General features: G+C 59.8%; 1 protein-coding gene across 5 annotated transcripts in view; it reads right to left on the bottom strand.

The window, feature by feature from the left end:
* Positions 1–12,012, bottom strand: part of LOC112813186 (RNA-binding protein EWS) — an 80,616-nt gene extending 68,604 nt beyond the window's left edge. For 2 of the 5 annotated variants that reach the window (XM_073886829.1, XM_073886830.1), the window contains exons 1-3: positions 11,800–11,985; positions 5,420–5,533; positions 4,934–5,037 (exon numbers count right to left, since the gene is read on the bottom strand). In XM_073886829.1, coding sequence (XP_073742930.1) covers positions 4,934–5,037; positions 5,420–5,533; positions 11,800–11,900 — 319 coding nt within the window. In that variant the 5' untranslated portion in view covers positions 11,901–11,985. Of the gene's footprint in view, positions 1–4,933; positions 5,038–5,419; positions 5,534–11,799 lie in introns of all 5 variants that reach the window. The other 3 variants (XM_025858172.2, XM_025858173.2, XM_073886831.1) reach the window with 3 other exon arrangements.
* Positions 12,013–12,870: the final 858 nt, after the last annotated feature.

The raw sequence follows: 12,870 nt of genomic DNA, 5'->3' as shown, positions 1-12,870 counted from the left end.
ACACACACACACACACACACACACACACACACACACACACTGCCCCCCTACCCCCTTCCCGGCAGCGGTCAGTCTTATGTCACCTCCTCCAGAAAGTCTTCCCAGACAGACCAAGGTACTCACCAAAGCTCCTCCCTGAAGCTCTCAACACTCCATACTCCCTGTCTTGATCTGCACAAGGACGGCATCATGGACAGTTTTGAGCCCTGTGCCCCACAAGCAGCTCCCCTTTCCTCTGCCCAGGACCAGGATTAAGCTAAGAAGCCCCTTCTCATTGGGTCCTCATGAGAACATGAGGCCCAGAGAGGAGAGGCTACCTGTCTGCACAGCCAGGTGGGGCGGTGGGGATTCAAACCCCACGCTAAGCTGGGAATGCAGATGCGAGAAGTTGAGAGTGTCCCTGGGCTTCATCTCTGCCTTTTTCTCTCTGGAAAGGCGCTGGGAGAGGGGCTTTCTCATTCACAAGCCACCCACAGGTCTGCCGTCCAGTGACCACAGCCACAGGGATGCTGCCTCCCCAGCCCCAGGCCAGGTGTCCTCCTGGGAAGTTACACTGCAAATGTAAATATTTGCTGCTGTTGGCTTGAACCAAGGATGGGGTCAGGGGTGGGGCCGGGAGCTCTGAGAACCTCCGGCAGGCCTCTGGGAAGCCTCAGTCTGTCTCTGGCCTGGCCCGCTCTTCAGGGTAAAATGAGGTTCCCATTCATAGGTCAGGTACTGGAGAGACAGGAGCAGTGCTGGTAGCATGGGGGCCCTGGTAGTCAGGTGGCAGCTCCAGGAAGGTCGCAGGCAGAGGGGACAGCTGCTGCCCTGGCTGTGGGGTGGGAGAGAGGGCCAGTGTGGGCCGGGGCTAAGATGGAGGGAGGGCAGGGCTGGAGCACATCACCGGGGGGTGGGGCCAGGAGGGTGGAGGGGGGGGGCGCCGGCTGGGGGTGGAGGATGGGCTGGCAGGAGTCAGGAGATGGGGGTCGCCAGGTCTTCTAGATGGGAGTGGAGTAGGGGGGTGGCGGACCTGGGCAGATTCCTGCAGCACTGAGCCCACAGGATCCTGAATCCTCAGAGCAAAGCATAAACCTGGCCCTGTAACTGGCATCTAGTTAGGGATGGAGAGGTGGTGAGGCCGCCCCAACCTCCCATCTGTTCTTCAGCTTTTCTGCTGTGTGACCTCGGGCAAACTTCTTCCCTCTCTGGTTCCCCATCACAGAAGACAAGGGCTGTGGGGGTCGCCAGATGGGGAAGGGACACGTGCGCTAAGGACAGTGGAGACACTGAGGGGTACACAGAGGTCGCCTGACTCCGGGGGATCCCATGGGAGAGGAGGGGGAGGGAGCTCCTCTTTCTGTCTGCGCGGGGTTGGGGCTGAGAAGGGCTTCTGCCAGTCTCATGATGCCCCAACTGTCTGAATGTCCTCCCCTGGGAGTCCTCGGCTGGTGCTGCTACAGAGGAAAACTCCTGGCCCTGGGTCATACGGATGGACTCTGAATCTGGATGTGACCCCGAGCAAGGCATTTCCGTCTCCCAGCCTCGATTTCTACATCTGGACCTCCTGCACCGTGACACGATAGTATGACGCCAGTGAGTATGAGTCATGGTGCTGGGCATGGCAGACAGGGGATGCTTTCCTTCCCCTCGTCACTGTGACTACAGGAGGGTCTGGGGGGGGAGTGCGGATGCTGCAGACCTCAGGTCAAAGCCCTGGCTCTGCTCCGAGAATCCCAGCTGCAAAGCTTACTTGCTGTGTGACCTTGGATGAGACCTACGCCCTCTCTGAGCCTCACTTACATCATCTGGACAACAGGGCTGATGGATGAAAGATCTGTCTGCTGGGACTCCCCCCAGGCAGGATCACAGGGAGGCCACAGCAGCCCTTCCTCAGCAGGGCCCCCCAGGGGGTCAGGACCAGCAGACGGGCTACCTTCTGGCCTTGGCCCTTCCTCAAATGTTTTCCAATGGGAGCGGGCAGCCAGGTGAGACCTCAGCCTGGCTCCCTCCCTGCCATCTAGTCGCCCCTTCCCAAGTGCCGGAGGCACTTATAGAGGCTTGGTCAGGCAGGTCCCAATCCTGGCTCCTCCTGTGCTGAGGGACTCCAGGTCAGCCCATTCACTCTCCTGTGCCTTGGTTTCCCCATTTGTAAAATGGGGCCTATTCCAGTCTTGTCCTCCCAGGTTGTCATGAACGTCAGAGAACAGCCTCGCTCATCATCACAGAGTGAACGTTCCCATTCTGCAGATGGGAAAGCCAGGGCTAAGAGCTGTGAATGAGCGAAGAATCTGGAGACTAGGGCCCTGGGAATGGGGGTGGGGAAGCATGGGGAGGCCTGTCTGCTGAGCAGCTGACTGAGAAGTGTGGCCTCAGAGGTCAGAGGCAGGATAATCCCGGAGGGCCATCACAGAATCCCCAGCACAGGGGCCGAAGGTTCAAGGCCTGAGTCTTTGATGCTCATAATAAAAGTACAAGGTGGGTACTTTTGCATCCCAGGTGACTTCCAGATAGAGACAAGATTCAGAGAGGTGGAGTGACTTGCCCCAGGTCACACAGCAAAGCACGGCTGATCTAGATCTGGATTCTGGAATGATGGGTCCTCCCTCTCCTCCTTCAGGCCACCCAGGCTGCTACGGTGACCCATCTCTGTGGCCCCAGGTCCATGTCCCAGTGCTGGGCAGACTATGAGGTAAGTCACCAGCAGGGGAAACAGCTGGGGGAGCTCAGGTTCAAGCCAGTTGTCAGAGGAAGGGCAGGGCCTGGGGTGGGCCTGCAACGTCGTCACAGTAGCCCACCCCCATTCCCAGGGCTCCTAGCAGAGCAGTTTTCCAGAATATCCAGGTCTGGGCATCCCTTTACTGAGCTCTGACTGTATGGGTTTGGGAGAGGCCCCTCCTGTCCCATTGATCATCACATTATGCCCACCCTGGGCAGCCACGCCACCTGCAGGGTCTTTACTGTTGCATTTCATCCTTGAAACATCCCTGGGAGGCAGACTCTAGTATCCTGTCCGTTTCACAGGTGAGAACACTGAGGCTTAGTGTGGGGGAGCCCCAGGTCCTTCAAGAGCACACAGCCGCTTGGTGCTTGTTAGAGAGAGTGCCCCTCCCTCTGAGTGGGCACGAGACGAGGGCCACCTGCATTGCAGCCTCCCCACCCCCCAGCCCAGTGCCCTTGCACAATGACTTGCACAACGCATGGGGAGTCCCCAGCCCAAGGCCACACAGCTGGGGCGTAGCAGATCTGGCCTGGCCCCACGAAGCCCTGGATACTCCTCTCCCCAGGCTGGGACTGGGGGCCCTGCCGAGGTTGATGGCTGATATCAGGGGCGGCCCAGCCCAGCCTCTGCCTTGCACCCCCACCTTGCCATTGCCAGAGCCCTCAGCCTTGATCCTGGCTTCTGGATGCACCGCCTCCAGCTGCGGGACTCAAGGGCACAGGCTCTGCCCCAACCTGTCCCCACCCTCACCGGCTCCAAGATGGCCCTGCAGAACTGGGAAGGTCTGCCCTTGAGAGGGAAGCCAGGGACACAGTGGCCTTTGTCTGGGCAGGCCCTGCCTGGGCTCAGGCCTGCTTGGCCCAGGTGGCCCCCCAACTCCGGGGATTCACCCTCCCCCTTCCCCTCCCTCAGCTCCTCTGTGGCCTCTTTGGCAGGAGCCCCTCCTGGCTGGCTCTCCTCCTACCCCTCTGGGCCCTTCTGCCTTGCCCACTTTCTCCCAGCAGGGAGGGGAGGGTCCCATTCCTTGTTCCCTGTCACTTCTGCCCTCCCACACTGGCCTGGTGGCCGGCTCTCTCTACAAGGACCCCTGCTGGGCATGGGCAGCTCCCCCACTCCCTCTGGCCATCCCACCAGAACTGGGAACTCTGCGGCCCCACAGGGGAACCTGCCAGGTCCCCTCCCCCCCCCCACTTTGTGGTGAGCTCTGCCCCACACCCTGTGGGACTCTGGGCATGGAACTCCACCTCTGTTGGCCTCTGTTGCCCAGTCTGTGAACCAGGACTCTCATGGGGTCCCAGGGAGGTGAAGCATGTAAGTCTTTCAAGAAGCACCTATAAACGGTGATTTCTCTTAGTATCACGTTCTCCTGATCCAGAGGCCATGTCTCACATGTTCCTGTTTCTGGAATCAGAATAGGTCTTGCAACTGATGCTGCCTTGGGGGCCCCAAATGCCCCTTTCCACTGAGGTGCCTACAGGATAGGTTCTCGGGGCTGGTTCTAGGCTGGTCTGGAGGGCCATTCTGGGAACACAGCCCTTGGTGGGGTTCAGGTAGGCAGTGAGGGCAGGAGGCACCCAGACTGCTTAGCAGAGAGGCAGGTGCCCTTGAGCAGAGGGTTCTCCAGGTGAGCATGTGGCCAGGGTGTGGGGAGGCCCGGGCTGTGTCGTCCGTACCGCAGAGGTGTGGGTGCTTGGCCCTGAGCCACACATGTGGCCTGCAGAGGAGGGGGCTGGGTGAGAGTGTCCCCCGTGCCTGGGACACGCACTACGTGTGGTGCACCCGTCCCTCAGGCCCTGACTGCCACTTAGCAATTGTACACCCGCCACCTTCCTGAGCCTGGGTTTCTTCACCTGCAAGACGGATACAAGCATCCCATCTGTGCCAATCTTGACCTAAGTGGTGCTTTGCTTCTGTGAGCTGTGAGCACATCCAATGGACACATCCAGATGGGTTTTCCCCAAGCTTGGAGGAAAGACTTGGGATGGTGTGACTCAAGATGTGAGCTCCACGGCATGTATGGAATTTCTCCAGAGGTTGTGAGAGCCTCCCAAGAGGCAGGCGGTCAACACCTGGGGGGCCAGCAGGCCCCAGCTGTGTCTGAGCCATGCCTCACTGGTGGGCCCTGGTGTGCACGCTGCTGAGCGTGCGGCGCCCACCAACTTAGCAAGGGTTGACTGCTCCTGCCGCGCGCCCGAGGGAAGGCACCTGGCCTGCACCTCAGGGTGGTCCTACCTTCCTCACAGTTCACCCCTGAGTGCCCAGGGCAACACCTCCATTCACGCGCGGTCACCGTCTTGTACATCACCTTGTACGAGGGTCTCACCACGGTTCTGTAGCTGAAAGAAGGGCCCAGGGGACCGAACTCAGACAGAATCTTCTGCTGCCTTTCCCACTCACCTGGATGTCCATGGGGACAACGTCCGGGGTCCTCTGCCACCTCTGGGCCCCTCTGGAGCCTCTCTCCTCCTGTATTCTGGGATTCAGCCCCTCCAATCCCTCCTAACCCCCCAGGTTGGGGGAGGATCCAGATACTAACTGGACAGGGAGTCCCTGCAAGCTGGCCTGTCCCCAGAAGTGAAGCCTCACTAAGTGAATGCATGTGGGTAAATGGTGGAATCCTTTCCCCAGGAAGCCCTCCAGGTGCCCCAGGAGCAGAAGGGGAGGTGCTGAGATTGGGCATAGGACCCTCGGCTTCCGTTCCACCAGGGTCTCGCTCACCTGCTGCCCGGGCAGCTCATGGGCCAGGGGCAATTCTGCAGCACTCGCTGAAGGTAGGTGCCATTTTGCACATGGCATGAGATGGTCCGGGTCACCACATAGGAGCACCAGTTCCTGAAACAGACCCACAGTGAGGAAGCTCAGGTGCCATGCACAGCCCCTGCCCAGGACCCCGGGGGGATGGGTGAAGAGGTCCAGGTTCCCTCCAGGAGCCCTGAGTCTCTAGGTGGAGAGATCCCTGAGCTCTCAGAGTCCTTTGGGCCCCAGTGGGAGTCTCGGTGGCACTGTGGCTGAGGGGTGAATCCAGAGCCCTAGAGGGGGCAGCTGTGCTGGGGGCGCTTGGAAGGTCTCAGGGAATGAGCTGCAGGAGACAGAATGATGGTTCCCTGCTCGGGATCCCGCAGCACTTTGCATCCCTGTCAGGCTGAATGAAGCTGGCGATTCATGTCTGCCCTCTCCCTCCCCTGGCATGACAGAAGAGAGGCCCTGTCTCTCTTCTCCTTGGGTCCCCCCCCGGCCGTGGAACAGCCAGATGTTTCAAGCATGGATGACTGACTTCTCCAAATGCCAATTAATGATCATAGTGCATCGCATATATTGAGCACCTACGGTATGATCCATAGTGCACTGCATATGTTGAGCACCCACTGTATGCTAAGGGTATTTACATTCACCTTCTTGGTGAGCCAGGCAGGTACCTCCCCACATTTTACAGAGGGGTAAAATGAGGCTTGGGGAGGGGAAGACAACTGCTCCTGTCCCAGAGCTGAGGCATGGTAGAGCCGGATTTGCACCCAGTAATGTGGATGGCCCGGTCTGGGCCGACTCCCTCCCAGAGACCTCAGCTCCTGTCTCCTCCCCATCTCCTGAGCCACGGTCCGTGGTTCTGTGAAGGTCCCAACCTGGGAATCTGCTGACCCCAGGCTCGAGGTCACAAAGGAAAAGTTCTGGTGGGGTGGCGGGCTCAGGCCACAAAGGGTCACCTGAAACAGTCCCTCCTTTCCCAGCCCCAGCAAAAAATGCAGGGCCTGTGACCCTGTGCAGGCTGAGGGCTGCTGAGCACCTGGAATGTCTGGGCCATCACAGAGGCATCTGCCGCCACCGAAATCCAGTCTCCCGGTTGCTGGCCCACCCAGAGGACCATGTCCTTGGCCAGGACCTGCCAATTAACTCATTGTGGGACCCTGGGGAAGTCCCCTCCCTGTCCGGTCACCCTGGAATCAGTCCGGGAGGCAGGAACAGCCCCACCAAAGGCAAAGCGTGGGAAGGGATGGCTCTGTTTAGATCAATGACCTGGCAGAAGCTCCACGCAGCTGGTGGCCAGCCAGCCATGGGAGAGGTGACAGGGGCTTGTTGCAGCGCTGTTGGGAATGATGCAAAATCAGGAACAGCCTAAACAGCGGCAGGCCGACTAGACACGGAAAACCAGATGCTGAGCTACAGCCCAAGTTCTCCCCGGGCAGACCACCGTGTCTGGTTAAGTGAAAAACCCAAGTGCAGACCAACAGGCGGAGAACGATTGTGTTTCTATCCAAATAAGAAAGCCCAAAGACTACTTATACGTATACACACGTACATAGTTGTATGTGCATAAAGGTAGGAAAAATCACAGGCTCGCGTCAAATTGCCACCTCTGGGGGCAGAGACTCCACTCTGTCTCCAGGACTAACTGTAGCCTTCGGTTATCATGCTTGCCGCACACCAGGAGCTGGGGCCAGGGCCTTTCCCACGCCAATTATGAGCACCACTTTACAGATGGGAACACTGAGGCTCTGGGGTCTGGGATGTGCCGCAGACACCCCGGAGGAGCAACACAGTCACGGTTGGAACTCAGGTCCGTCTGACCCTAGAGTTTGCACTCTTAACCTCTGGCTGGCAATTTTTCTTCTAATGAGCAGGTGGGGATTTTAAAAGTTAAAAAATACATTTCAAAAAGGCCCCCCTGCCCTTCAGATCTCCTGGGTCTCTACAGCTGTGCTTTTGAACCTGGAGTTTTGTTTGTTGTGGGGGGGGGCCATAAACCCCTTTGAGAAAGTGATGTCGGTGTGGCTCCTTTCCAGAAAAATGCATAAAACTCAGAGTGCAAGTTTTGGGGGGGCTTCCTGAGTGGTGTCTACAGACACAGGGCCATGTGCTCTCATATGCACATGCGCACACACCCCTCCCTCCATGCCCACACCGTGGACTGGGCTGGGGGAGGTGGGCCTGGGACCGCCCACAATTGCCTGACCTGCTCCTCTTTACCGGGGGTGGGAGCTAGAGAAAACAATTTTCTTCTTCTTCCTTAATTAAAATCGCCCCCAGGTGGGTCACTGCCTGGCTCCCTGGTTTACTTCCCATGAGCTAGAGTTTGCTTGAATTCCCTGCTTAGGAGATATGGGGCTGATGGCTGACTAGCCAGAAGGGGATACTCAGGCTATCTGGGGTTTAAGGTTAGTCCCTGGCCCCTCCCCTGGGGCATGGGGAGTCACCAATAACCACATCCCACCACTCCCCGACCTTGAAGACTCCAGCCCCCGCTGTTTCCAGGATAAATCCAAGTTCTTCTGCAGAGCCCTGGCCTGGACCCTCTGTCTACTTTCCACCAGGGCTGCAGGACCCCTTTCTAAAGCACAGACTTAATGCTGCCACCGCCTGCTGTGAGTCTGCAGTCCGCCATGGCTCCCCATTGCCCTGTGAGCCCAGACTGCCCCGTCCTGCATGCTGTTCTCCTGCACACTCCTGCTGTCCCTCTTCCAGCTTTCTGCGCTCCCTTCAAGTGCTGGCTCTCCCCCACCTCAGATGTTTGCATTCAGAGTCCCTCTGCCCGGAAAGCCCTTCCCTCGGCTCCAGCAACCTCCTGTTTGTCCGTTAGGTCTCAGTCCTAAGGTCCCAGGAGGGGTGGGGCACCTCCAGGGGTCCCCTTCAGCAGCCCTGAGCTTTTCCCTTCCCTGCAGATGCCGAGGGAGGGCACTGGCAGGGACCAAGCCACGATGGGGCTCAGCCTGAGGGTGTACAGGGATGTTTGCTGAATGACTGAATGACCAAGAACAGACAGTGGGCCTGGGCAGAGGAGCCAGGACCCAGGTTCCCAGAGATGTGTACAGTACTTGGAAGCCTGCCTACAATCCTGCCGCCCCTGGGGGCCCTATCTCCTGGGACGTGGTCAGTGAGAAGGTACCCGAGAACCCTCGAGGCTGAGCCTCTGGGATGGGGCTAGGGCAGGGGGTGGGAGGAGGAGGCACTTCCCTTCCAGGCTTGCCACTCGTGCCCACTCAGCACCTCCCGGGCCCCCAGAGGCTGCCGGAGGAGAGAAAACAAGCCAGACCAGCTCAGCCTGGCACCGGCTGCCCCCACAATGCCCCCCACCCACTTGCCCTCCACCCCCTGCCACGGGGGCCCAGGGGACTTTGTCTCTGCGAGGCCCAAGGCTTCGATCCGGAACAGTGATAGGGGCTAATTGCAGGAGGCAGCCAAGCGGGCCAGGGGCCAAGGGCTGTTATGAAAAGAAGAGGAAAGAAAGGAGACGTACAAGGTGGGGGCGGGGTGATTAGAGCCAGAACCCCACTCTGAAGGCCAAGTTCCAGTCCTGGCCCTGCTGCTTCCTAACTTGGCGACCTTGGACAAGGCCCTGACCCTGTCGGCGCCTCACTTGGTCCATCTGCAGATGGGGATGGCAGAATCTCCTCTGACAGAGGAGATTTCACACACACCGCATCGCCCCGTGCTGAGAGCTGTTGTTCTTGGACTGGGACTCGGACCCCACGCCCCACAGCTGGGGTCTGGCGGCTTCCCTGAGGGACCCCAGCATGGCACGTTCTGTGCAAGGTCCTTCCCTTGACTTTGCGATAGGGAATGCCAGGCTCTGCATTTTACAGGGGCGGACCCTGGGGCGCCAAGAGAAGTCACGTGGCCGGGTCACCCATGTGGGCACAGAGCTGGGGTTTGAGCTCCCGGGAGAGGAGCTGGGGAAGAGAATTCTCCCCTCTCCTTGATTCTAGGACTTGCCCCGAGGAAGCCCATCCTGCAGGAGGAAGTGGCCTGGGCCAGGACACTGGTGACAGCTTCTACTCAAGAACCACAGTGCTGAGATGGGGTCATTAAAGGAAACAGGGAATCAGGAGGGAAGGGACTTCAGGGCAGGCAGGAAGCAGCCCCAGCGGGGATTAGGGGACCGACAGGGGGCAGGGGTGAGCCAAGGCAGCCCTGCACAGCCCCTGGACACCCTGGTTCTGGGGGTCTCAAAGTCTTGCCACATTCCTGGGGCTGGGGCAGCCCCTTGGATGCCTTCCAGGTCCTCCCCCTCCCCAGGCACAAAGCCTCTTTTCTGCCTCTGATCCCTTGGCTGCCAAGGGGTGCCTGGGGTGCTGGGCTGGGGGTGGAGGGAGGGCTGGGGTGTGACATCTCCATCAATGCTGGGACGTGGCCACAAGGGGAGGTCCTGGCAGCTGAGGACCACAGATTCCTCCAGCTAGGGGTCCCTTCCTCCACCTAATGTCAGTGATAGCAGGAACCACTGTTCATCCTTCCTGTGGGGGTCCGTCCCCCCTCAGAACAGGCCAGTGGTTAGGGGGCAAGGGGAGGAAGGAGGGGACCTGCCTGAGGTCACACACTGAGTGAGTGCCAGAGCCAGCGCCAGAGCCCTGGCCTCCTAACCACGAGCTGCAAACCTCTCCCAGACCCACAAGCTGACACGTTCTTTTTGGGTGCCAAGGACACTGGATTGGGAAACTGGCTGGCCTGGATTGAGGTGCCACTCCCCCTCTCTGAGCCCCAGTCTGATCTGTAAAATGGGAAAAACGGCATTGCCCACAGGGTTTTGGTGATGCTAGGCCACTGTGAGCCTTCCAGGTCCACCAGCTACCTGCCCTGGGCCACCATCCTGCTCCGACCCAGGAAGCCCTGGGGGTGGGGGACGGGCAGTGAGAAGCCCAGGCTGCGAGGCCCTGCCCTTGGACTGGTTGGAGGGCAGTCTGGACCTTAAGCCCTCTGCACCATCATCCTGAGCCTGACCCTGGGAATTCAAGTTTAGGGTCTTGGTCATCTTGGCACCTAGGATCGGGGGGGTTCACATTCATGCCCTGCGCAGGTCATATTCTCCCTCTGAGCCTCAGCTTTCTCCTCTATGAAAGGGGGACCATCAAAATGCATGCTTCCCATGGCAGTTGGGAAGATTCTGGAGGTGGTGGATGCAGGTAAAATGCCCAGCCCAGGTCAGCTGCGGTCAGCATACAGTAGGTGGCGGCAGCTGTGATATCTGCCACCTGCCTGTCCCTGCCTCAGATGCCTGCTATTCTGGCCTCTGATGCCTTGGCCACCTCTGCCCTCCAGCCCCAGCCATGTCACCTGCTCTTGCTAGCCCAGCAGGGGCATGATGGCCCCTGACCACTGGGAAAGGGAATTTCTGAAAAGAATTAAAGAATTGAGGCCCTAGGGGGTGGGGGCCGGGAAAGGCCTTTGAATGGGATGAAAAGGCCTGAAGAGGCCTGGCTACTCAGCATTGTCTGCCTCAGACAAATGGCTGGCCTTTGAGAGGGGACCCCAGCAGGGGTGGGGGCTGCAGCCAGGACAGGGGACAGGTTCAAACACTGTTATCACGGCCAGAAAGACACAGATTAGAATCCCAGCACTTCTATTAATGGCCCATGAGCCCAGAAGATTATGTTGATTCTCTGGGGTCTCAGTTTGCTCATCTGCTAAATGGGGACAGTGCTTCCTACCTTACTCAGTCCTTGAAGGATTAATGACCACACTGCAAATAAGGGGCTCCTCCCTGGGGAGATGCCCCACAAACACCAAAAGAGAGAGTGTCCCCAGTTCCAGAAACAGCGGCAGGAACACAGAATGCTCTCTCCAGTCTCTGTGCAAAATGCCAGATCTCTGGGGTGGCCACTGACCTACGGATCTGTGAAATTCCATCCCAGTCTTCTTCCTCCGAGGGAAATAAATAGCCGGGGTACTAAAAAAAGCCGAGAGCAGGGAAAAGGGAGCGGGGGTCCCCAAGGGTCAGCCAGGGGATGTGCTGGGCTTTTCCTACGTGCAGGCAAGGGGGCCCTTGAGCTAGGGCGATGGAAGTCCCAGGAGGCGGGCTTCTCCCCGGTTGTTCCCTTCCCCCTCCTCTGGGGCTCTGGAGGTGAAGTGGTGGCGGGTGGAGGGGGCTGGAGGGGAATGTCGGCTCCGGACACACGGAGTCGAGGACCCCCGCACTGCCGGGAGCCTCCTCCAGATAGCGGGGCTGGCCCAGGTCCCTACTCCCATCTGGCTGGCACCGAAATGGGGGGCCAGGTCCCCTTCCCAATCCTTGGCTTGCACGGAGGTTGGGGGGGGGGGGGGGGGGGGAGTGCCTGGAATCCCTGCCCCGGGGCTGGCAGGGCACAGAGGTGGTGGGAGGCAACCCTTACCTGCGTCCGGAGAACTGGGCTCCCCCGACGCTCCACGCGGCGCCGCCTCCGGGGATCAGAAGCCCGAGGCACAGCAGCGCCCAGGCCCGCGGGCCGCCCATGCTGCGCCCGGCGCCCTCCGCGCGCGGCCCCTCGCCGTAGCCGCCCCCAGCCTGCCGTCCCCGCCCGCCCGCGCCGCCAGCCTCCCCCGACGCGCGGAGCCGGGTTCCCAGCGCGGCTACGGGAGGGCGGGCGGGAGGCGGGCGCGGGGCGGGGGCGCGCGTTCCCGGCCTCGCCCGGCCCCGCGGCGCGGCCCCCCGCCCCCTGCGCCGCCGCTGCCAACCCGGAAGGAGCCCCGGGGGGTTGGATGCCCCCGCCGGGAGGCCCGCCAGGTGCCCACCTGAGCCCGGCGCCCTTCGCCGCGTGACCCTCTGGGGGCCAGGGGGCCAGTTCGGAGGTGTCCTCTCACGTGCTGCAGGCGGGGGAGCTGATCCCGGACCCAGAGCCGCCACGCCTGAACTAATGATGCCAGGGCCCTCATCCCCTCCCAACATTTTTGAGAGCGCCAGTTCCCAAGGCGTGCGGGATGCATCCATGCATGCAACAAAGGCTTCCCGAGCAGTGAGCGCCACTGTGTGCAGGGCACCCCGCCTCCACTTCACATCCTGTCTCTGTTTAACCTTCAAACCACTATCATTCCCATTACACAGAGAAGTAAACTGAGGCCCAGGCACTCGTGGCCGTCCCTGCCAGGAGAAGACCTGGGCTGGTCATAAGGTCAGTGTCCACTCTTACTGCCATTTTACAAATGGAGAAACTGAGGCACAGAGAGGCTCGGTATGTCAGTGGTTGGAAGAGCCAGGATTTGAACTCATATCTTCTGACTTCAGAGAAGTCAGCTCTTTTTTATGGAGGAGAGGGGAAGGGCAGAGGAAGAGGGAGACAGAATCTTAAGCAGACTCCATGCCCAGCACAGAGCCCGTGGTGAGGCTTGATCTCACAACCTGAGATCATGACTTGAGCCACTGCCACCCAGGCGCCCCAAAGAGGGGTCAGCTCTTAAGCACAATTAGGGAAGAGGGCAGATAGCAT

This window comes from Callorhinus ursinus, unplaced genomic scaffold (genome assembly GCF_003265705.2).
Source record: "Callorhinus ursinus isolate GAN/ISIS: 27379988/994484 unplaced genomic scaffold, GSC_fseal_2.0 scaffold72, whole genome shotgun sequence".
NCBI lineage: Eukaryota > Metazoa > Chordata > Mammalia > Carnivora > Otariidae > Callorhinus > Callorhinus ursinus.
Note: the sequence above shows the minus strand (reverse complement) of the source record. Positions and strands in the feature narration are given on the sequence as shown.